General features: G+C 47.2%; 2 protein-coding genes across 5 annotated transcripts in view; both read right to left on the reverse strand.

The window, feature by feature from the left end:
• MYO18B (myosin XVIIIB) overlaps window positions 1–3778 on the reverse strand; it is a 68718-nt gene extending 64940 nt beyond the window's left edge. For 2 of the 3 annotated variants that reach the window (XM_069871383.1, XM_069871382.1), the window contains exons 1-4: window positions 3607–3778; window positions 2349–2410; window positions 1346–1501; window positions 10–729 (exon numbers count right to left, since the gene is read on the reverse strand). In XM_069871383.1, the coding sequence (XP_069727484.1) occupies window positions 10–729; window positions 1346–1501; window positions 2349–2410; window positions 3607–3778 (1110 nt within the window). The other variant, XM_069871384.1, reaches the window with a different exon arrangement.
• Window positions 3779–6747: 2969 nt separating this feature from the next.
• The window catches only part of GRK3 (G protein-coupled receptor kinase 3), a 71564-nt gene continuing 53297 nt past the window's right edge, over window positions 6748–25014 (reverse strand). The window contains exons 10-22 of one of the 2 annotated variants that reach the window (XM_069871433.1): window positions 23448–23526; window positions 21671–21801; window positions 21359–21453; window positions 20047–20154; window positions 19103–19169; window positions 18776–18876; window positions 17545–17611; window positions 16990–17085; window positions 14360–14522; window positions 13513–13649; window positions 13192–13227; window positions 12459–12572; window positions 6748–11894 (exon numbers count right to left, since the gene is read on the reverse strand). In XM_069871433.1, coding sequence (XP_069727534.1) covers window positions 11733–11894; window positions 12459–12572; window positions 13192–13227; window positions 13513–13649; window positions 14360–14522; window positions 16990–17085; window positions 17545–17611; window positions 18776–18876; window positions 19103–19169; window positions 20047–20154; window positions 21359–21453; window positions 21671–21801; window positions 23448–23526 — 1356 coding nt within the window. In that variant the 3' untranslated portion in view covers window positions 6748–11732. The remainder of the gene's footprint in view (window positions 11895–12458; window positions 12573–13191; window positions 13228–13512; window positions 13650–14359; window positions 14523–16989; window positions 17086–17544; window positions 17612–18775; window positions 18877–19102; window positions 19170–20046; window positions 20155–21358; window positions 21454–21670; window positions 21802–23447; window positions 23527–25014) is intronic. The other variant, XM_069871434.1, reaches the window with a different exon arrangement.

A 25014-nucleotide genomic window follows, 5' to 3' on the forward strand; every position in this document is an offset into this window, starting at 1 on the left:
ACACTTTACCTGGTCTTTGTCCGTGCTCTTGCCTTCTTCGCTCTCTCTGGGTGCCTCTTTCCCCTCTCCCTGTTCTTCTTTCACCTTTTCAATCTCCTTTGCCACATCTTCTGACTTTTCTTGGATCCCTCCCTGTTCCCTCTTGAGTTCCTCTGACTTGTTTGTAGTTTTTCCAGGCTTTTTGATTTCCTTTGGTTCCTTCTTCCCACCTCCAACATCTTTCTTCATCTTCTCTGGCTCTTTCCTGGCCAGCCCCAGCTCCTTCTTGACTCTTGCCTTGGCTGGGGGCTCCTTGTGGCTTGTGAGTGCTCCCTTCTCCTTCTTGGTGCTCTCAGAACTGGTCCCCTCGGGTTTGTCCCCCTCTGCCACTGGGACTTTGCCGCAGTGCTGGGCGTCCTTGGTGGGTGCAGGGGCCGGAGCTGGGGGGCTGCCCCCTGGGGAAGGGTCCGTGGGGCTCTTCTCAGCACTCGACGACTTTGCTGCCTTGGAAGCCTCCAGGAGAGGGGTCTCCACTGGTTTGGTGGCAGCTGCCGCCGTGCTGGGTGTGGGGGATTTGGCTTTGCTGGAGGTGGCCCCCGGCACAGCTCTCCCGGGGTCCTGGCGTGGGGGCACCGAGACCCCCTCGCTGCCTGCGTGCAGCCCGTTCTGCAGCAACTGCCCCTCGATGGCCACTTCTCCCGCAGAAACTGGGGTGTCCCTGGCTTGGGTCTCGCTGTCCTCCCTTGCAGGCTGCCGAGCAAAGGAGAGGAGCGGGTCTGACAGGGACAAGGGCGAAGGACCCAACCCCAGGAGCCGCCGTCCGCTCTGGGATGCTCGTGCAGAGCAGAGCCTGGCGGGACACGTGGCTCCAGCCCTGACCTCGTTGCTCTGGGCACGGTCAATGCTCGTGGGTGCTGGCCCAGACCTGGCTGCAGGGCAGAGTTGGTGGCATCCCCCTCCTTCTCCCTCTTGCTTGGCCACATCCCCTCCCTCTACCTGCTGTCCTGGGTCACTGCTTGATGCCGTGTACCTGATGCCCCATGCAGTCCCCTTCCTGCACTCATTGATCTGAACAGGAGCGTGTCAAGCTCTGCTTAATTACTCACCTTCCAACTAAGCAAGACAGGAATGGCAAGCAGCATTAAGAAAACCTGCAGCATTAATTGCTCGAGGCTAGGGCTGCACTTTGCTGCAGCTACGAGCCCAGACCTCACCATCCAACCCATCTCATGCGAAAAACCCCTCAGGCTCCCAGCTGGGGCTCCCCAGCCCCCCAGGAATCGCTTTGGGATGGGGACAGGCGGGGACATCTGGCCAGTGCCGACGCAGGACACGCTGATGCTGTGTGGGGTCCGTTGTGGCTCACCTCCTCTTTCAAGCTCGCTTTGGTCTCCTTCCTCAGCTTCGCCGCCTTGGCCTCCTTCTCGGTCTCCCGCACGAGCTGCTTGATGAACCCCCCGGGAATGACGGAGAGGAGCAGAGGGGGGGCAGAGGGAGGTGGCCCCCGGTCCTCCTCCCGTATCTGTTTGCAGAAGCAGAGGTTATGGGGCACAGCGTGGGGACAGGAGACCCTGCAAAGCCAGCCCCACCAGCACATTAGCGGCACGAGCAGCAGAGCATAGAGTCACAGGACGGTTTGGAATGGAAGGGACCTCAAAGCCCATCCAGTTCCACCCCCAGCCATGGGCAGGGACACCTCCCACTGGATCAGGGGCTCCAAGCCCCATCCAAGCTGATCCTGCACTGCCAGTGGGACCAGCTGAGGCTGCAGCCACCCTGCAGGCTGCCAGCGAGGCCGTGGGCCACCCGCGAGCCCCACGCTGGGTTGTGGATGCTGTGGCGAGCAGGAGAAGCACTGAGAACAAAAGCCCCACAGAGAAGCACGGAGGTTTCTGCGTGCCACCCAGGGCTGGGTGCAGCGAGGAGCCCGCGTGCACTGCCAGCTCTGCGCAAAGCCCAGCAGCTCCGACACAGCCGTGGGAGGAACCATCCTGGCCACAGAAAGTCAAGAAGTGGTTCCTGGCATCACTGGGGCCGCGTGCAGACCTGCAGGTCCCTTCATGCTGGGCCCCAAGCTGAAACCTGGCCCCACATCCCACAGCTCCCCCAGCAAAGGGCTCTTCCAGCCGTGCCACCGTGCAGCAGCGCCAGCACCAAGCCCTGCAGCGAACCGCTGGCCCTGCACACTAGCAAAATGGCTCAAACCAGAGCATCCAGGCTGCCAAGGTGCCCACAGGAGCAACATGCGCAGTGAGGCGAGGGGATTGACCCCGAGGAGTGCAGAAAATGTGCTGCGGTGCATCCCCCCGACCCAGCACCGAGCATCCAGCCCCAAACCATCGCTGGTGCCACCCCAGACCGAGACTTTCCTTCTGCTCCCAGAGCGCAAGGCGCGAGGAGATGGCCATGCCGGCGGAGAGGTGGGACGGTGCTGGTGGAGAACGGTGGGCACGTGGGGCAGAGAGAGAGGAGAGAGTTAGCCAGGGGCTCCCACCAGCATCGGGGCCGCAGAACCATCACCTCATCCAGTATCACCCACGGCAGCGGCTGGAGCGCAGCAGCCCAGGCACGGAGAGGATGGGTTGTTTGGTGGTGCTGGGGAGGGCACAGCCATGTGCAGCCACCTCCAGTCCCTGGTACAGCCCAGCGAGGGGCCAGGAGGGGTGAGGAGGTGGGGGCACAAGGTGTTGGTGGCACCAGGATGGTGCTGGGACCCCCCTGCCCCGGGCTCGGTGGCACAAGGCAGCTGCGGGAGCTTGTTCACGCCACATTTCAGGCTGACCCCAGCTTCACCTGTCGGGATCATTCATGCACCGAGCGGGTCGGGGCTCATCTGGCCCTGCCGCTCGCGCCAGCAGCCTCATCTCCTTGTACAGTAAAGGGCAGGAGCGCCGGGAGCGGCCAGGACCTGGCTGAGGAATGTCACTTGCCTTCTAGGGCGGCAGCCCCGAGCACCACGTGCCTTCAGTCCTGTTGGGAACCGGTGCTGCCCCCCACGCCGTCCCCCCAGCATGGGGGAAAACCATCCCTGAATGGCTCAGCCAGAGCCCCAAGCCTGGAGGGTGCTTGTGGCAGGAGCCCCACACCCGCCAGCTGGAGCTGGGTCCTCAGTCCCAGCTCTGCGAATGGGGAAACTGAGGCACAGAGGGAGACGTGCCTCAACCAAGCAGACAACATGGCACGAACAAGGGCTGAGGACCATCATCATCATCGTTATCTGTCTCCCCTGGCCCATGGAGCAGGATGTGGCCCTGTTTGAGCCACAGCCACCTGGGTCTGGTCTCCAGGCAGAGCCCAGCTGGGAACTCGCTCCTGCTGCCACCCAGGGCCCACGGCCACCCTGGTGAGCACCAAGAGCCAAGGCCATCAAGGGGTCCCTGGCCACCGTCCTGCACAGGACACGGATCACCATCCCCATTCCCATCCCCGCTCCCATCACAGCCCTCCTGAACACCTCTCCTCGGCACAGAACGGTGCCTGGAAGCCTCCCCCAAAGCCGGCGTTGCCGCTATCACCATCCATCCCCACCTAAAAATAGCCCTCAACGCCAAGGGGCCCACAGCCCAGCTGCCAACGCTCCCAAAAACCTCCATCTCAACCCAACCCCTCGTCTTGAAGCCCCCGTACCTGGGTGAGGGGCTGCGGGCACCGGGGGGGTGACGGCCCACGGCAGCCCCGGGCTGAGCCGCCGGTGTGGGACCCCAGCGAGCCGGAGCGCGAAGGCGGCGTGCGGGACAGCGGCAGCAGCACGCGCCTCCCCCCGCCACCCCCTGCCACGGCGGCAGCTGAGGTGACACATGTCATGGCTAAAAATACTCGCGGCGGTGGCACCGGGGCCTCGGCGGGGGAGAGATGGCACTGGGGGGCCCTCCTGTTCCCTGGCCTCTCCGCATCACCCCAACACGTGTGTGTCACCCGCGTCCTCCCTGGCACGGGTGTCTGTGCCCTCCCCGCCGCACGGCTGCGCCCACAGGACTGCTGTGGGGTGATACGGAATTTAGAACGGTTTGGGCTGGAAGGGACCCCAAAGCCCATCCAGTCCCACCCTTGGAGACACCTCCCACTGGATCAGGGGCTCCAAGCCCCATCCAACCTGGCCTTGAACCCCTCCAGGGATGGGGCAGCCACCCCTGCTCTGGGCAACCTGGGCCAGGGCCTCCCCACCCTTCCCACGAGCCACCCGTGAGCAAGATGGGGCTGCCCCCAGCCCCCCAGGGCTGCCCTGGCTCTCTCTGAGTACCCCAAATCCCTCCCACCAGCCCCAGCCCTGGGACGGGGGAGCAGAGCTGCGGAGGGACTCGAGGGCAGAGCTCAAAATAGCCTCTCCCGTCGGTGGAAAGAAAAAGTCACCATGGCCCCGACGCCAACGTGGTCAGCAGCCCGGCCAGGTGGGGAGGGAGCGGGAGCCGCAGTCCCCAGCCTCATATAGGAATGGTTGGACTCGATGATCCGGTGGGTCTCTTCCCACCTGGTGATTCTCTGATTCTATTCTATGATTCTATATCCCAGGGACAGAGCACAGAGCGGGGCAGAAGGTGACCACGTCGGGTAGAAGGACCAGCATCCCACCCAGCACCAGCATCCGACACCCAGCCAGGTCCGCAGGACGCGGGATCAGCTGCCAAGGTGAAACCCACCCTCTGCAGCTCCGTAGCTCCCCGATCCATCCTAGGATTCTATGACAAGGCACCATCCACGCAAAGAACGGCTTCTCCAGCGAGCAAAGGGACTCACCTGCACATAGAGCAGCGTTCGCCCCACGGCGCCGTGCGGGAAGGGGCAGGCGAGACGGAAAGAACCAGGCGGCAGCAGACACGCAAAGGACGGTTTTTATTGGGGTTCTCGTCGTATGAGAGCAGTTGTACTGACCAACACACAGAAGCAGCTTAGCTGTGCCAAAAGAATCCTTTTAAAAAAAAATAAGGGTGGAATTAACCAAGTGGGGCACCTCGGCCACAAACCGCAGAGGGCTGCGAACTCGGGGACAGTTTGTGTGAGCGGCACGACCGGCACGTGCAGCAGCATTCACCGGCACAGCCTCCTCCGCACAATAAATATGAAAAGAGCCAAGTACAGAAACAAAGAATGATTCTCATAGATACAATATCTAAAGTTATTTACAGATACTGGCTTTGCTTACCATTAAATTACACATTGAAAACAGGTTCTTTGTCAATATATCTCTATAATAGTAGCCTTTCGTGTGATTCTGCTCCTTTTTTGTTTTAAACCGAAATGTAGGCACTGAAACAGTGCTTGTAAAACACCTCTCCTAGGATGCTCGTGCTTTATTCTGTTTTTCAGAGTTGTTTTTATTTGCCACCTCACCTGGTATCTCCCTTTCTGCCCAGAAAGCCTCTTCCCAGCCCCACAACCAGACACGCCTGTAGCTATATCTGCTCTCTTTTTCCGCTCTAGCAGCCCAAAGAGCTACACAAACCCAGATAAATCCCGACTCTGGATGAAGAACCAGCTTCCTGATCCCCTCCCCAGGTTTTCTAACGCAGCCCTATTTGGGCAGGCGTCGGGTTTGCAGCTCCAGGCTCAGCACTATCCCACTCACCGCCTGTTTCTGGCAGGTGATGCCGAGAAACCACGATCCTACTGGCTCCTGTGTGGTTTCACACCCGCTACTCGCCTCTCCCTCCCTCTGGATGCTCTCGGGCAGAGCAGCTCAACACCACAGGTTCTCAGCCGCAGGAAAAAAACACAATCAGGCAGGCATGAGAGGGGAAAGTGGAAAAAAAGGCAAGAACTACTACGAGGGGGAAAGTGGGCACCCCTACCACACTTCATGCAGCGCCTCACAAAGAGGCAGCTCCAGCACGTTTGGCAAAAGCCACATTTCACCCCCGAGATGTCATTCGTTTTAGCCCCGAGGAGCATGTACTTTGAGCTCCACTCCAGTGAAAATTCAAAGCATGTGCTGCAATACCTTCAGCGTCCCTCAAACTGCAGAGCCCACGGCTGCAACTGGAATTATTTTTAGCCAACGAGTTATCTGATGAATTTGGTGCTATTTCTGTGCCTGGCTGGCGAGGGAGGTGCCTGGCTGGGCTGCGTGCAGCTGTGCCCGGAGGCAGCAGCGCTCCAGCGAGCACACCTGGCAGGCAGAGCGAGCCCATGGGCTCTCGGTGCCATGGAGGATGGCAGCGAGGCTGATCCTGCTCCCCGCCTGGCTCAGCCTTTCCCACCGCTGCTCGCAGCTTGGGGAGTGCAGGTTCACCTTCTCAACACCCCAGGTGCCAGGGGGGCCCAACTCCCCTCCTCGGTTCATGGGGGCAGCAAACAGTCCTGCACCATAAAAACCATCTCCAGTACGTATTTTTGCAACCACTGATGCCCATTAGTCCTTCTCTGCCCTAAACCCACACCAGCCGACACAAGCCACTGCCCTGAGCAGAGCTGCACCAGCCCTGCTCCAGCATCCAACACCGCAGCCTCGCCGGGCTTGCCCTTCCACTCAGCCCTTGCCCCTGGAATTAGAGCTTTGCAAATATCCGAGCTGACATCTGAGCTTTTCAACAAGTCCAGCTGATTCTCTGCCCCAATCTGAGGTCATTAATTCTCATTAACCCCACGCAGATTCACGTAAATAAAAGCCCGGTCTCCAGAATGCAGAGGAATAAAGGGGAAATTTAGAAATCAAATCGAGGGGGTTTACTTGCAAGAGGTTTTCAGGTGTTTCTGCGCTCACTGCACTTCAAGACGGCTCTTGGCAGCGCCTGGAAGTCACGATGCTCTCATAGAAGGATAAGCTGGACGGACTGACGGAAGCTATTTCGACTTTATTATGAAAAACAGAATAAAGCTGACTGATCCCGCTTGAAAGGAACTGCCGTTTCTATACAGATGCAGAGCAGAAACTCTGTGGAATGTCAGAAGTTGGAGAAAACATGTATTTAATAAATAATATAAAATGCTTTGTTTTGTTAAAATAGAAATCTCGGTTTTATCCCTACATAGCATAGCAACCTTTACGTAAACAAAATAAAGCTGAGTCTGTGATGATTAGTTTAACACAAAATAAAAATACAATTTGACAATAGTATTAAACCAGCCGATGTTCAATCCACACAATATGTACACCATGGAATAGAAATCGATAAAAACAAAAGTAAATTATCTTGAAATCCCTCGGACATCGGGATATACATATGTTCTCTCTATAGTTTAGATATCTTCCTTTTTTTTTACAATAGTAAAATTAATACTTTGCTTTTTCAAAATACGCTTTTCAGAGTTTTCTCTTTAATTTGCAGAATTGACTCACTCCGTATATTAATCAACACAACTAGAATTATTTACTTTCTACTGTACACTTCAAAATAATCCTTCCTCCATATACATGAAAAGTGTGAGCATTTCTGAGTTAAAGGAACCGCATCGCTGCCACGTGGGGAACAGTGGAACCACTGTGCCATCGCCAACACCCGCAGTTTGCAGACACCTATGTGACAGCACAGGACAACGTGGTCCTAAAAATGACCAGCTGCCAGGAAAAAAGTAACACAGAGCTCCAGGTATTTCTATTTTCATCTGCTTGCAGCCCCTGATCCAGTGGGAGGTGTCCCTGCCCATGGCAGGGGTGGAACTGGATGGACTTTGAGGTCCCTTCCAACCCAAACCATCCTGTCATTCTCTGAATCTATATTAAAACCAAACCCAATGATGGTATTTCTCTTTTTCTCCCTTGTCAGAAGTGGGAGAAGCACAACTCCTGCTGCGTTTCCAAAGGAGAGCTGTTGAAATGAAGGACAACTGGAAGGTGCCTAAGCTGAGGTGTCCCTCCTGGAGCTGCGAGCCCTCACCACGCAGCCAGCACAGCGTGATCCCTACCTGCCAGGCTTCCCCTCCGCACATCCAACTATTATTAGCATGCTCGCAGCCTTTGTTTTTGAAGCCTAACGGGGCGGGAACATACCAGGAACATTGATGCAAGTTGGATCAGCTCCAGTATTTACACCAGCAAGGCTTATCTCACAGCAGCCGTTGAGCTGTAACTCGAGAGACTGCAGCCCTAGACGCTGCTGGACCAGTGACAAGACATAAAGCTCAAACACAGCTCAAATGAAGATTTTCTACTTGGAAAACCGGATGGCCTACACTTAGATGAAGGATGCAAATTATTCCTAAATATTCCTTTAGCAGTTTCATGAATTGGCCAAATAATTACCAAATAAATACGAAGAACAATTGCCTAAGTTATACCTGCAGTGATGGGACATCTCGGCTGAGACGCGTCCAGGGAACACTGCAGAGCCAAGCTCATGCCCAGTCCAACAGGTTTCTCAGTCACACTCTGCTCGCAGCAGGAATAATTCACTTAAATTTCAACTCGCCACAGCCTGGTTTGGGCTAGAATTTGCTCTATCCCTATTCCTGAAGCAAGACATTCATTTACACCAACTCCCACATATCAAAGCCACCACCCTACCTCAGACTGGAAGAGCACATGGGATAGAGCTGGAGCTCTCCTAAAAGTCACTGCGACCCTGAGCCCAGCTCTGCAGGAATCACACAGCTTCCTGCATCCCGTCACTCCTGCTTTCCAGGATCCAATCTTACTGCTTGTACATCAGAGACAAAGAATAATTAGACACTAATCCCCACAGCACCGCAGGCGTGGGGAGGTGTCAGGGGAGTGTTCAATACGGCTCTAGCTGGCACATAATTCTCTATTTTGAAACACAAGAAACAATTCCCATACATGTGTAAATCTCCAGCACTACTGATTTTTTTTTAAAGGACTTCCAGATAATTTGTTTAAAAGCCCATGTTTAATCATCCACTCAGCACTGTTGATGCCTGGAGCTCTAAGTTCTTTTATCTTTACTTCCCTCAACATTTAAAAAAAAAAAACAAAAGACTCCTACAAATGTGGTCAAAATCTGTAAAAGACAACACTGCGCCTTATACTCTGCGTTCAACAAGATTTCCTACACAAGCAGCTGAAGACCCTCGTGTAAAATAATACCACTGAGAACCTCTGTCCAAGAAAAAGCTTCAGGAAATCTGGTACCTGAACCAGGAACGAGCAGCCCAGAGCAGTATCCAATATTTTGCTTTGGGGGGCAGAATTCCAGCTCTCCCTCCGCACCAGAAGTTCCAGTCCCTTCCACGCAGAACCCCGTTTGTTACTGGGATCCCAACGTCCTCCGGGTGTACGCGAGATTTTGGCTACGGGAACCTCCTTCTCCCCTAACAGCGCTGCTGTAGGTGAGTCACAGATACAAAGCTTTTATAAAACTTTCCATAAATCAGTTGACTAAAGAAAAATAAGGATTACAGTTCTTTTACTATTCCATTCCCATCTGACACTTCCAAGCAGTGTCAGCTGCCATGTGCCTGCACAAGGGAATAAGGACTGTGCTAACCAGCATGTTCCAGGGCCATCCCAGCTCCGCTGCCCTTCAAAATGCACACATTTCTCTAAGTCGATACACAGCCTTTGTTTCATATAAAATCTATGCGTTTGAGGCACAACGTCCTAATTCCAGAGCTGTCTCTCCCCTCCTCATGGACACCACGGTCCAGAATCCACAAAATCCTCATCAGAAACTGCCAAACTCTGCCTACAAGGATTGAGCAAAAAGCAACCACAGAAAAGAAGAAAAAGAGAAGAATGGAATTGATAACTAAGAACAACTTGCATGAGAATGAAAAGCAGCTTTTAGCACATTCTGAGGGGTTTTTTTGCAAATCAAGAAGAAAAATAAGAGCATTGCATGGTATTGTAGGAAAAGCTCAACAACATCCAGTGCACAGCCAGTGCCAGTACATGAGATATTTTCTATTCCAAACCTCAGTAAAACACCACCGCTGCTCCTTACAGAGGATGCTGAGATGCTAAACATCACTTACCAGTACAAATGATGAAGTTGTGATTCTCTATACAGAATAATTTGAAAAGTAAAGGGGGAAAAAAATTATTAAACGCTATCCCCTGACTCACACGGGGTATTTTTCCTTTTAGGCGACACCAGACAATAAGCCAGAGTTCACACAGCTGTGAAAGCACGTGCTACGCAGAGTTACATCACTCCCACTTCTAGAAGCAAATACATCCAATTGCATTACAAGTGTGTTCAGGATAAACAAACGCTTTCAAAATAATTCTCCTATTTTTGCCAATTTGTACCTTTTCTGCAAGGAAACAGGTCTAGAACTGTGTGGTTACCTGCTGGCAGCACACGCTGGACAAAGAATGCACAGGAGGTGGAGAGAGGAAGCTGTCAGTGCGACCGCTGTTCCCATTTACACAGGTGCAATTCCCATCACCTTCAGGGACCATGAGAGCTGCACCACTGTAACCGGGCAGAAAATATTCTCTAAGGTGTTTACTGAATCAGAAAAAAGCCTAACTTAAGCCCTGGCCTGTCTCTTAGCAAACATCACGATAATCAGGGAAAGGCTGACTTCACAGGCTTAAAGTGATATCTTTACTTCAGTAAGATGATATCTTTACTTTAGCAAGGGCTTCCACATGACACGACTGATGCCTCAAGTAGAATACATACAAATCTGGCATTTGATCAGCTCCCTTTGCCAGCTCCATCCTCAGAACTCTCAGACTGTTTTCAATGTGGGCAGTTTGGAACTCTCTAGGAAAGAAAATCAGAACTCCTTTCGCGAGCTGCGCCGTGTGATGTGCGCGTGAACCTCCTGGGCTGAACTACAGTGACAGCCTGGGGTATCTACGCTATGAGAACACACTTGCTTATTGGTTTTTGTGTACAACAGAGAAGGATCCACACGTTCCACTGCTGAAGAGTGATCCAGAATACATACCGAGGCAGCCAGACATTGTAACCCAGTACATGCGCTAGAATGCATTGGATTTGAATAACTTCTTTTTAATATTTAAAAAGTGCAGTTGACCTGAAATGGAAAAGAACTGTCTTTATGTTCACTGTAAACTTGTCAAAAGGAATCTGCTCTTTAAAAACTGTGCTAAAATAGTCAATTTATACAACAGAGCACTAGATGAAGCTACCATAAATTCCTCTTCACCAATTATTACTCTATTGTGTCAGTTATAGTACTGCATATATGTAGAAGAAGCAAAACGGTTGTAGGTACTATTAGTGAGTACAACAAACCAAGTGAATAACTTGAGTTCAACGCTTCCATGAAGTAGCAATAACATTTAAACCACAGGACAGTTAGAATTCAGTACGTTGAAGTGCATAAGAGTCACACTGTTGATCATCAGCAGTATGGAGAAAGGTTATTATAAAGTCAGCAGTAATGGTTGGAAAGAACATGGCAACACGACAGATTAAAGGTTATCCAACATGGCAAGTCTGCAGCTCCTTCCACAGTTGAGGGTTCGTGGGTATCACACACGCAGGTGTAACCCTAGCCAGCAGTAACCATTTCAGTCTCCAAGTTTGGTACCCACCACATGTGGGTATTGCAGAGAAAACACTATCTTCCTTCCATCAGTAGTTCTGGAGTAACGGACCATGTCTGAGGCACCGCCAGGGTGCAGGGACGCATGGGAGCAATAGGCAGCCTCTACGCTTGGTAATTTCCACCACTGCTAGGAGCATGAATTTGCTTGCCATTGTTCCAGTCTTCACTACCTCCAGAGACAGAGTTCTGACATTATCCCATGCTGTAAACATCTAATTCTTCCTCTTTTAAGCACATCCCGCATCCAGGATTGCACAAAGTAATTCATAAGGATTCTGTGAAACTCAACATGTCCACGAAGTAGCTTTCCCTAAGCGAACTTTGTTCCGTTTCTCCTACAGACCATTGCTATTCCTGTGGCTGAGCGGTGGTTTTGAAAGCTCTACAACTGTTGAGCGAGATTTATTGAGAAACTTTGGAGCCCGACGCAGTAACCTCTGTGCCTCAGTAAAAGCTTCTGTCAGCTCTTTTTTCCATTGAACAAATTCGGGGTCACTCTGAAAGAGATACAGAAGTAGTTTGGCACTTCATAGTAAACTGTCAGTAGTGTCTGTTCTCTTAAACACCACTTCAAGCAACTTAGTTTAATTTTCTGAAGAAACAGGTAACTTTGGATACCGAAAATGTGAAACCCTTTGCTTCTCTGACAAAGCGGGCACGAAGGCAGCAACTACAGCTGGTCAAGATGCTTTGAGGACTTGTGTTCTTCCTCCCGCGCTACATAAATGTATTAATACATTTGCTACCATGAACTAACTGCACTGAAGCACATGCCAATAAGGCCTTCAAAGCCCACATAGGTCGAGAAGTTTTCAAGTTTTTAGCCATTTAATAAACAGAACTAATTTTGGCCCAAATACCATTGAAATCTGGGACAGAAACTGGCATCACTGCAGGTTTCCTGCGTCAAAATTTGAGAGTGATAAAAACTTCCTGGTTTTGCTTAGGTTCAGCTAAGCTTCATAACGTACCCTTAGTTAATCTATAACAGGAGGACCTGAAATACTTCCATCATGTGCAAACCTATCTGATTAGCAGTTATCGAAAAACAAGGGGCTCACCTCACACTGTAGGACAAATTGCTTCCCTCCTTTAATTCGCAGCAAGATGCATTTCTTATCTTTAATTTGTGTTTCTTCAACAGACACTATTTGTTCCATTGTCAGGAGGTTTTGCTGTGGCATTTGCAAAAAAAGCAAAGAGATGATTCGAAATAAACTGCTGCCCATCAAATAAAGCCAGTATCTAAATTTTCTGGATGAGCCACATAAACCGAATGATGAACATTAACAGTCATCACACAGACATTTCTTTATTTCTGAGGACTAGGTCAGGAGCTAAAGATAGATCATAAGGTAAGAGAGAGATATAGCAAGGGGCTTGGTTGTTCCAACAGAGACAATGAAACATAAGCTAAGAAAGCCAGTAATGACAGCATGAAATAAGAATCTACAAAGAGGTGTGTCTACAAACAAAAGTCACTGGTTTCCTTCCAGAGTTGCATATAATTTTATATATCTTCCAAGTATTACTGCTGTTAAAAAAACAAGGGCAATCTGACTATTTCCAAGAGCTGAAAGGGAATATTTAAGCACTCTAGACTTGCAAAGAAGCAAACATACATGACAGTTCGCACTAAAGCTTTCCCTACAGACTGTAAGAGGAGAACAACGTTCTGGAATTCCCAAACCTTACTTGACTGAACATACAAATGATCTGCCTCACACATGGGCTAAACTAAAGGTACTATAGCATTTTGTCAGAAATAAAATGCTATAGCATTTATGACCTTACCAGTTTATGTTTTTTTGTATAAATAGTCCAGAGGTCCTAAATGAAAAACAACACCATGAACTACCAAATCCTTTTTAAAACATAACAACACATAGTAAACAGGTTTCTCAAGTCAGCTTTATGTTTCCTCAATGCAGTGTAGCTACCCATTAACTAAAGCGATACTCAAGATAAGTTACGCAAATCCTCTGGTTGTTTACTTGGACAAAAACTCTACTTCCAGGGAAGGAACACCCGAGTACGAGTTCTCGGATTTCCTTCAACATCCTCGTGTCTTTCATGCCCTCGGAAGCTGCTGCTCTCCAGAGTAACCTCACTTACCCGTGACTCTCCTTCTCCTCGCCATTCAAGTCGGTTTGGGAAGAGGTAAAAGTAACGCCGTTGCCACTGAGTCAAGAATGGGTTCCCCAATTTCAGCATGTATCCATGCATAATGCAATCCTTCCCAAGTGCGTAATCTAGAACGGGAGGAAACATCAGCCTGCAAACCAAGGTACTGCCTTAAAGCATTCTGCTCATGTGCTGTGTTGAGGAAGGACACAGAGCTGATCACAACATGACTCCATGTGCTCTCACAAGGCTTGCAACACCACTGCCATGTGCACAGGAACACACAGAGCCAATTCTGCTTTGCTTACATGAGCTGATGTGGGTTCCTGACAAACTATCTTATTAACTATTAATAAAAAGTACCTTGCTAAGCAAAGTGGTGTGAATGCTGGGGTTGTCCTATGCAGGGACAGGAGTTGGACTCAATGATTCTTGTGGGTCCCTGCCAACTCCAGACATCCTACGATTCTATGCAAGTTCAGAGTCTGAGATGCAACGAGGGAATTCTGCTGTACAGGACCTCCCGTTTGCCTTCCTGGCTTCCTCATCATGAAATCAAAACCCACACACTCTTTTCCGAGTTTACACCATAAACAAAAATGATGAAAGGCTGTACATGATAATCTTCAAAAGAGAGTACAAAAGATTTTCCAAAACATTATGTCATCACACAGCATTTCAAAACATTAAGAAATGGCTTAAAAAACACGATACTGCCTAAATGAATTCTAACAATTACTGGTGAATGACAGTAATATGAGAGTTTGCTGCGGGGAACTTCAAACACATGAATTACTACCTAGCAGGAAAAGATGGAGAAATGTATTTGAAGGATTACCTTCTTCGTGGCCAAGCTGCTTATTTTTAGCCCTTTTCCTGGCCTCGATTTTATCTGTGTCTGCATTTACTGCATCATAAACAGTTTCTGCTACTTCTTGCTGCCAGCGCTCCGATATTACCAGAGGGAAGTTCTTATACAATTCCTGGTCACTATCAAGCAACTTGCAAGAGAAAACCAACAAAAAATCCAACATTTTAATAACTTCTACTATTTTTATCCCCGATAGTTAATAGATACCCATATAACACCATTATTTTAAAATACATATTGATCTCTAATCTTACCAAAACAAAAAAGTGCAAACAAAAGAAAGCACAGATAATAATTGAAGCAGAGATATTCATTTATACACAGAGAGCAGGCCATCTGCTCAAAGTTGTTTGGTTTGATAGCTCTAAAAGCCCTACTGTGTTGCATAATCAGCGTTAACAAAATGCCTAATTGTGTTAAAAACTTTCCCAGCACACAAATTCCATGAATAAATGAAAAGATACCTTTTACACAATGATGCCTTCCATGTTTCCACAGCTTAATTTTACATTCTTAATAATTAACCTACAAAATTCAGCAGAGCATGCTGCAGACCTCAACTTTCCTGTTTCATAGATACTTTTCTCCCCTAATCCTTAGCTACAGACTTAAATTGAATTGCACTGACAGAAACTAGAATTACTGGATCTTCAGGAAGGACTGTGTGTTGCTTGACATGGCCATACTCTGGGTTTAGCCACAAGGCACTTGGATGCAGCACGGAAAGGTGATCAATGTTTTCCCTGTAAAATCATTACATGTTTTCATTTGGGGATGAGTTTAAACTCTCTACAGCTACCCCTCAGCTGCTTCGATTTCTTTCAGTTGGAAGAGAAACCAGACCTTTCTTGCACAGAGAAGATAAAGAGGTATCCTTGGTCTTATGAAGGTCTGGTCCTCGCTGCGCCAGGGAGCAGGAGAAGGCAGATCCCAACCAAAGGAGACACACACATTGCTGCTCTTAGCAAATCCAGTGACTCTAGCCGCTGCTGCAGGACACAGCAGGAGTAGAGTCTTCCTGAATTCTTCTTATGCAGCCAGGCCAGCCATTCCCCAAGTAGATCTTCTCCTTTTCAGAGCTCCATAGCCATATCACAGTACGAAAATATATGGTGGATCCAAAGGGAGAAGACTTCTCTGCAGTTCTGGCATAACCAGCTTACAGGGACCCCTTAGAGCATCCAAGTGAGATGGAAAGCCACAGGCATCCACTGGTGGCTTTCCAGTTTGTAACCTCAATGAACACATGTTCCTTTCGGTGTCACAGGACACTCTGGAGTATAAACATAATCCACAGGGGCAAGGGAGGAGAGCAAGGCACTCAAACCCAGTGTCTTCACAGGCAGAGATGGCTCCTGACACCTTAATGGAAGCCCCGTCTGCAGCTGACTCAGAGGCATGAATTATTCAGCCCCTTTTTAAGGCTGTGACATCCCAGCAAAAACGCACAGCAAAGACTCTGTACATGATACCCCTCACTGACTCATGACTAAGAATAAATTCATCTTACAGGCAGCCTGAACAAAGATTACGTAGAGGTGATCCGGTTTTAGCATTTACAGGCCTTGCTGAGAATACCTGATCCCCTCAATAAATAAAAAGACCACCTGGTTTCTCCTTGCAAAATGTTCCTCTGCATTATGGCACCCCAGAATTGCAGGGAACTGGAATCCTGTTGGACTAACTCCAACACCGAAGATGTGAAGTCCTCTAGGCTGAAGAACATCTTGGGTTCTCTGAGTTTCTCTTTAAACATGTAAAATCTTTTCTGTGCCAGCATCTGTAATTGCAGCTGGTGACACTGACAGATAGGATCCTTTTCAAGTACAGTCAGTACTGAACATGTTTATTTGCTTATAAAGTTTAGAAAATTAGTTTCTCTCCCAATTCCATTCTGCAATAACAAGAATAAAGGTTGATCTACTGAAGTAATGTCTGATAAAAATAACAAACTGGGCAGATCCAAGACAAGCACTGATCCACCGATTGTCTCAAAGTGCCAGGGAAGCTCCAGAACAGGCGATGAACACGCAGGGTACATCACACCACCTCCACATGAGCCAGAAACGGTCCAGCAGCTTTAACTTCTCATTCTTTTCCTTTGCGTTGTTTTCATTAGATTTTGGATAAAATTGAAAGTTTCTTCTATCACCTTTCTACCTCAGAAAGTTGTTACCATTAATGCATCGTTTGAGTTTTCCACTGCACTCTCTGACCCTGAACGTAACGCTATTAAATAAGGTTTCATTCAGTTTATCCAAGCTACCAGAAGAGAATTACAATTTTTAAAACTACAAACCATTAAGTATTCCTGAAAATCTGAGGATATCCCAAAAGTTGAATTATTTTCTTTATCATATAACTCTTTTGATAGGGAGGTAGATTTCAGTCAATCTAAAAATAAAAACACAAGAACTTGACAAAACCCAACAAACCAGCCCAAGCTACCTCTGCATACCTCTGGATTAAGTTTCCAAACTTGAATGCGATTCCTGGCACATTCAGTAGTCCCCGAAGTAAAGGAAGGGCACTCACAACAAAAAGTTAAGCCCAGCAGTCACAATGCCATTCTCTACCTATTATTTAAAGTTATTTACCTTAATGCCTTTAGTGTCCTCTTCATCAAATGACCCAATATCAAAGGCATCCGCTGCATTTACTTCTCCCCGAGGAGGAATTAATGGTGGAGGATACTAGAAATTAAAAGCAGAATAATTAAAGACAAATTAATAGGCATTATTGAAATCTACTCTATGATATATACGGCCTTTTTAATTATTGCACAAATCACACGTGACTGTGTGAAAGGACGTTCCTTGAAATGAAAATTCGGTCCAAAGAAGCTCTCTACTCCTTTAATAAACAGCCCTCCAAAAACTAGGGAATAAACCCTACAGTTTAGAAACTGACGAGCAGCAGTAACTAAACAGTCATTTGACCCTGAAACAGCAACAACTCAGTACAACCAGTCAGGAAGAGTTGTAGTGATGAATATAGAGCAATTTTCATCAGCAACCCTCCATGCATTTGTGCAAATGAGCACAAGCGACAGGGATTGGAACCCTGTCATTTTCTGTCCATTAACCTGTTTAGGCTTAATTTCTTTTTAGTGCTTTACCAAGTCAGCCAAGGTTACTGTCTTAATCCTTTACCTTTTGCAAATAGACCTGCTGCCAATCAATGCCTTTGAAGAAAGGATGTTCTTTAACTTCTTGTGCACTGCAAAACAAAAGTAACTGAAGTCAACAAAATCAAGGAGCTTTTCAAATGCATTTGAAAAATAAAAAGCCTTCAAAGGTCACATTTTATCACTTGAGAATGCTGGGAAAATGCTTTTTTTCCAAGGAAAATAGAAGTCTTCCTACGTAAACAACAGGAGAGAAAACTTTCATATGGAAACATTGGAAATTGTGTTGTAGGTCTGGCAAGCAACTGCTCTTGTTTTGCTGTGATATTCCATCATCTCTAACAACAAACAACACCATCTCTTGTCAGATCCCATACACTACTTCTAAGTTACAGCTTATTCCATGTCATTTCCTATTATACATATTTCATGGCAAAATAAGCAACTGCTTTTGATAGGCCCAATGCTGGAAAGCAATCTCAGGCCACTATCACGGAGGTTTCCATGACAAAAACCCCTCTGAACATCTTGCTGGAATTGGGGCCAGCCCAGTCTCAGGCGCGACTATCAGTCAGCTGTTATCACCTACTGCCCATAGTTTCTCAACAGTTATTTACTCCTCCCATACTTTTCTCTCCTGGATCTCACCAGAGGTACACACTGGCTTTTAAGTAGGTACTAACAACAATTTCAGCTATGAGCAAGGTAAGCTTGGCAGGAGCAAGCAGCCTTTTATAGACAATAAACCAAAAAATGCCCTTTTCCTTAGAATTATGAAATGAAAAGTGTGCCTCTAGAAATAGAGACGACCCAAAATGAAGGCAGTATTCAAAGCTTTCTGGTGGGTTTGAGATTCAGGATTTGAGTATATGATGTAATATACTCATAATTCCAGATACAACATAAGCGATAATTTTTAGCTATCAGTGTATCTGAGACAAGTAACATGAGTTCATGCCAAAAAGATCAGGCAAAACTATAAAAACAACTCAGGGATGAAAAGTATGAACACCACCCAATGTAACCATGACTGCTGAGAACTCAGGGGACGGCTCTAATGACAGAAATGGTCCAAAAATTTGTCCAAAGCAAAGGAAGCCAAAACGTAATTCCATACAGCAGCACTTTTTAATGTTCTCTTTCCAAAATGAAAATCATCACAACAGGACGCAGATTTTTACTTGAAATGAATTCATTCATTTACAGAGAAGTCGAAATTTTTAGAGGCAGTGGTCCAAGGAGAAGCCAACACCTACCTTCTTCCTTGGCACCCAAGCCTCTTGCTAACATCTCGTTGCAGGAGCCCTTCCAAAAGGGACTTCAGTTCAGGAGAAAACGAATCTGGTAGCTCCACATTCTATGAAAAAAATAAGAACAAAAAAGAGATGCGTCATTATCCAAGTAGGGTGATCTGCTTTCCTCACACAGGAGAGAAGCTTTTCTTTGATGGTGTTTGTAAACAACTCTCCCACATGCAGATACAGTTTCTTCAGAAAGCAGGCTACAGAGTTCCAGTTTTTAGAGGAAATGGGGCTTTACTAAAACAAGAGGAATGTAACCACGACTGTCATCAGGCTCCTTACCACGGTGAGCGTCATCCGGTCGATCTCATGCTTATCTTTGGTTTTGTGTTGTCTGAAAGGACTGTGACTGTAGAAATAAGAAAATGCACTAATAAATGTAAAGCCATAACATATCACGTTATTTCAGCTGTGGCAACCCCTGTAGAATCCTTTTACCTTTTAGAGGTAAGAGCTTCTAATTAATTATATGTGAGGGTAGAGGATGATCTAACCAATGATCAATCTTTACAGAGGAGCATTCTGAAAAGCCTAACAGTTGATTTCTGTTTTACCATTAACACTGAGGATGCTATTTTCAACAAACACTGCCAATCAGGGCTTACTGAGTGTTCAAATAAATCCTTCACCTTAATAAATCCTACATAGCCTTTTACATTTACTGAGAAGGTAATAAATAGTTGACAAAGCTCTAATTGCCATATACTTTTGTATACGATTACAGGCCAAGTTCAGCAAATGGAAGCATCCACACATTAGAACTTACCCCAACACTACAGAAGGAAAAGCTGATTATCACACCAAAAAGGGAACAGCGCAGCAAAGAGTTTCACGGGAACAGAAGGTCTTAAGCATAAAATGAAGTCCATAATTTAACAGGGCTGCTAGTGTATATCAACAATGAATAACATCATATCATTTAAAGTACTAACGACTGTCAAGAGGTGAGTAAATTGCCTGTCAGTAGAAGTCAAAAGAGAGGACAGAGCATCTGCCTTCTTCACTGCCCCACACTGGCACCTACTAAAATGAGCAAGGCTTGTGTTTTGGAAGCAAAAGCAGCCTGGTTTAGTCTTACAGGCAGACGTGGTCTAAATGGCAGAGATGGCAGTAAGATATCATTTCCGATAATGTGCAATACGTTAGACACTAGTATTTCAAGGGACAGAGAATGACGAGGCCTGGGCTAAAGAAAAAAGGACCCCTGGATGTGAAACTTCACTCACCCTCTGAGAAGTTTGAAAAGCATGCAGCCTAAGGAGAACCAGTCCGCACTGCTGTCGTAGGCTGTTCCCTTCTGGAGCACCTCTGGGGCCATGTATCCATGGGTACCTCTGACAAGCAGAAAGGGACAAAATCTTAATTACAACCAACACTACCACTGGGAAAAAGAAAGGTGTTTTCTCAATCAGACAGCCTAATTTTAAAATAATTCATTTTAAACATGATTTTATTTTGCTTCTGCTTTGGCCAAACATACATATGCATGTTTTGTGTGTATTTACTGAGGAATTACCTTACAACATAAACAACAGAAATCATTAGGCAAACTGAAGTGGGCACAGCAAGATGCAGCAGACTCAGTACCAGAGTCAGCCAGCAGCCTTCTGTCTAAGAGCAGAACACATCAGAGAGGTGGAAACGTTGTGGAAACGTCCTTGCTTTACAGGGCACAGGCACGGCCCCTAATATTTCAAGCCAGCCCACACCAGCCCTGGGCCCTGCAAGACTGAGACCTGCTCATACTCAAAACCCCAGAAACAGGGTAGGCAGAGCTGCCTTGTGCTTTCTCGATGCATTTCCCGTCTCTCCTCCCAGCTAACACTGTGGGCTGGATTTAACAACAAGACACCTCCTCCAGCAGTCAGCGCTGGTCACCACGAGAAAGCAGCCACCGCATGCTGCTTCCACCCTTGATGCAATCAGAACGCATGAGCCTTTACAAGAAGCTACTGAATTGCAAATCTTTTAAGATATGACAGGATGAAGCTTTCCTTCCTGCATAAATTCTGAGACTAAATCAGGGCAAATGAGGACCTAAGAATAAAACGTGCCAGATAAGATATGGAATCCAAGCACAACCCAAGAAATTCGGATCCCAGTTACGACCTGATGCCAAGAGGCAGAAAGGAACACAATTTGCCTCCAGTCCTACAAAGATCCAGAAAGGGAAAGACACAATAAATCCTGGGGTTTTTAGTCATTTTCAGAATATTTAATTATCATTTAGGACAATTAAAACAATCTGGTACTTCAACTCAGTCAGGTTCCTATCTTCTCTTCCCTGAACAGTGAATCATCCCGCAATAATGTGTCATCTTCCAGCCAAGCCTACACATCAGCTGCTACAACTGTGCAGGAAAACAGAAAGAGGAGACTCAAAACCCTTATTAGTGTACCCAGCGTAGCTGTGTTATAAAGCAAGCCCCTGCCACACAAGTGTTATTTTTTTCCTTTAGGCAAAGTTAAGTTATAAAGACACACAGAGGATTTATTTAGCAATAACTGTACCTGCAGCAAAGCTCCCATAATACTTACACACTAGCATGTGGCTTCTTCTTGGAGAAATCACACGCCAGCCCAAGGTCTGATATCCTCACGTGCCCATGTTCATCCAACAAGATATTTGCAGGCTGGAAGTGCAGACACAGAAAGGTTACTGCTTGGTATTTTTCAGTAGAACCATGTTAAAAAATAATGGAAAATCAGTTAAAGATAAACAAATAATCTGTATTCTTCTAAAGAAAAGGTTTCAGGTAAGACACGTCATTTAACTCATCAGTATCTCTGGGTTGTTTGCTGCTATCTAACAACCAGCTGTGTGAACACAGTCACTACGTTAACAATTACCTTTAGGTCTCTGTATACCACAAAGCGATTGTGCATATGTTCTAAACCCAGGATGATTTCAGTAGCATAAAACCTCATTTCTTTTTCAGAAAACACTCCATGCTGGGAGAGGTGGTAGTGCAAATCTCCTCCTAAAATTAGAAGAATTGAGATGCAATTAGAAGTAAAAAAAAAAAAAAAGTAAAAACAGTAAAATCTTGCCTCCCAAGCAGACAGGATGATGGAAGGAGGGAACAGCATAGCATTTGTAGGTTATAGTGGAGCATATAGGAACTCAGACAAACACTCTGCAGGTACACATAGTGACAAGTTAATAAATAAATTAGATCAATATGGTTTTAAAAATACAATTATCTCATACACGTTTGAATTCAGTGACAAATACAGCAACTGCACCTCATCGCAAAAGATTTCTGCAGGAATTAAATTACAATTGCATACGTGGGTTTCTGGAGAACTCAACAGACTAGCAGATAGACAAGCCCAGGTCAGAAGGGACCTCAAAAGGTTACCTGGGCCAAAATACTCAAATATTCTTGCCAGGGGGTGTTTGCACACTTCCCTGATCAAAGAACAGCCAAAATACAATGCTCTGTGAGCTAACCCATACCATCAACACAGAAAGTTGCAACTATTCCTGGAGAACTGCTCCTAATCAAGCTACAGATTTAAAACAATCAAACCAGTTACGCAACCAGTGAATGTGTCTTACAGATTAGATTGCAATGAGAATCTTCACTTGCAAAACACCAAAACCAGGCTCTTACTTACAGGATATGAGCTCTATTTCTCAACTAAATGTTGAGCTTTGCAACACGGTACATGCAGATGCATCCAACACCTTTTGGTGCTTACTGCAGGACCACAGTCATGGTGGAGTCTAAGCCCCAAAAGGGCTGAGCACCCTTAGCTAATAAGTGCACTGCAGCATCTTCGCTCTCTTAACTCTGCCAATTTCTCTGTGTGTTCTCACAGAGTTATGCTAAGGCTCCTGGGTATAATTCCTTTCTTTTGAGGAAGGCTTCCCCCATCCATTTCCTTTGCAGACCTCTTTACAGAACACAAGTTTTATGAGGAGTGGCTGAGGGAACTGGGGTTGTTTAGTCTGGAGAAGAGGAGGCTGAGGGGAGAACTCATCGCTCTCTGCAGCTCCCTGAAAGGAGGTTGTGGCGAGGTGGGTGCTGGTCTCTTCTCCGATATGACAAGATGGAATGGCTTCAAGTTGCGCCCGGGAGGTTTAGGTTGGATGTTAGGAAAAATACCTTCACAGAAAGGGTTGTCAAACATTGGAAGAGGCTTCCCAGGGCAGTGGTGGAGTCACCGTCCCTGGAGGGGCTAAAAAAACATGTAGATGTGGCACTTTAGGACATGGTTTAGAAGGCACAGTGGGGCTGGGCTGGCGGTTGGACTGGATGACCTTAAGAGGTCTGTTCCAACCTTAATGACTCTCTGGTTCTGTGACAGCAGCCTTTTATTTTCCTTCTGAAAGCTGCGTCCCTGATCATCTCACATATTTCTCCACATGCCAATGACCTCCTTAAGCTTCCAGGCTAGCAAGCCCTTTAATAAACGTCATTTCACTGTGTTAACACTATAAGGTAACAGTAATTTTGCAGCCTGCTCTATGCATTCCCTGGTTTAGATCAATTTACCCTTCCTGCTCACAGGCTGACGCTTCACACCTCAGTTCATTTTCCTTCATTTTCCTCATGATCTCAGCAAGCCCTCCTGCCACTATTTCTGTAATACTGTCATCTTCAGCATCAGCCTTGCTTACCATTCATCAGGTCCAGAATGAAACAGAGTTTGTCAGGGGTGTGGAAGGCATAGGTCATACACACTATAAATGGACAGTCCTGGAAGGAAAGGACCAGAGAGTTCACGTCAGATGATAAGCAAAGAACTACTTAGAGAAGCTAAAAATACATGCAGTATTTTTCCTATGGTATCTTGTCAATATTCATAGCAATTTTCTAAAGCAGTTTGTGTACTTATCTCCATACTCTGAGGTTTCACTTAGAGATCAGAGATCTGAGATTTCTGTGTCTCTTTTCAATACAAAAATAAAAAGCGTACAGCAAGGCAAAGGCTCAAAACAATGCAGACAGCATCCCTGTCTTCTAAAGACTTTCAACTACGGCAGCTAGAAATATTTAGGTGAGTTTGCAGCTGACTTACATGAAAGATACACTAAAGCTAACAAGCTTTAGGCCAGCTCAGACAAAAATAAAGCTGTTCCACGCAGTGTAAAGGACACACATTATTTCCTACGATTGAATATTCGGCTGTCAGAACACCGAGAACCTGAGTCACATCACGTTCAGAATCCCAAAGGAAAGGAAGATTTTCCCTCACCTATACATTACAAGCACCCTGTCCACGTCGCTGAGCTCCCTGCAGAGCTGCGCAACGGCGACAGGGAGGCGTTCTGCCACCCGCTGCTGCCCTGCAGCCCTCCAGCAGCAGTGACAACTGATGATTAAAAGCAACAGAAATACACGAGGAAGGAAGTCACAGCTCTGACGTGTCTAGAATGCACGGGAAGCAAGGACAGCAAGGGCCAGATTAGGCAAAATCCAGCTAACGAGCGTGGTGGGGCGCAGATGCCAGGTTGTCGCTGTGGAGCAGCCACGCACAGGGGTGAGGTACGGGGAGTCCACTCCTGCTTCTTGATTCACAGGGATGTTTTAAGACAAGCAGGCGTAAAAAAATACACCTAGAAAAGCACCTCTTCACCACCAGCACTCGACATAACACAAGACACTGGGTCAGGCAGCTGGCAGACTGAGGAGAGACCTCATTGCTCTCTCCAATTCCCTGAAAGGAGGCTGCGGAGAGGAGGGAGCTGGGCTCTTCTCCCAAGGGACAGGGGACAGGACGAGAGGGAATGGCCTCAAGCTCCACCAGGGGAGGGTCAGGCTGGACATTAGGAAAAAATTTTTCACAGGAAGGGTGATTGGGCCCTGGCAGAGGCTGCCCAGGGAGGGGGTTGAGTCCCCTTCCCTGGAGGGGTTTAAGGCACGGTGGATGAGGTGCTAAGGGACATGGGTTAGTGATTGATAGGAATGCTTGGACTCTTCCAACCTGGTTATTCTATGATTCTATGATTCTCCAAAGCCACACGAAATCAGGGCTGTTCAGCTGCTCTACAATAAATCTTCAGGAGAGCCGTGCTGTGGGACGAGCCTGGATGGCACGGTGAGAGCGACGGACGGTGGCCTGACCCCAGAGCGCAGGGGGCTGGCAGGAAGACCAGCTAAAAGGAGCTTAACTGCTGACAAGCCAGGACACCACACAGGAAGCACCAACGTGACCTAATGTGACTTAAACAATGTGTTAATTCT

This window comes from Phaenicophaeus curvirostris, chromosome 17, assembly GCF_032191515.1.
Source record: "Phaenicophaeus curvirostris isolate KB17595 chromosome 17, BPBGC_Pcur_1.0, whole genome shotgun sequence".
Taxonomy (NCBI): Eukaryota; Metazoa; Chordata; class Aves; order Cuculiformes; family Cuculidae; genus Phaenicophaeus; species Phaenicophaeus curvirostris.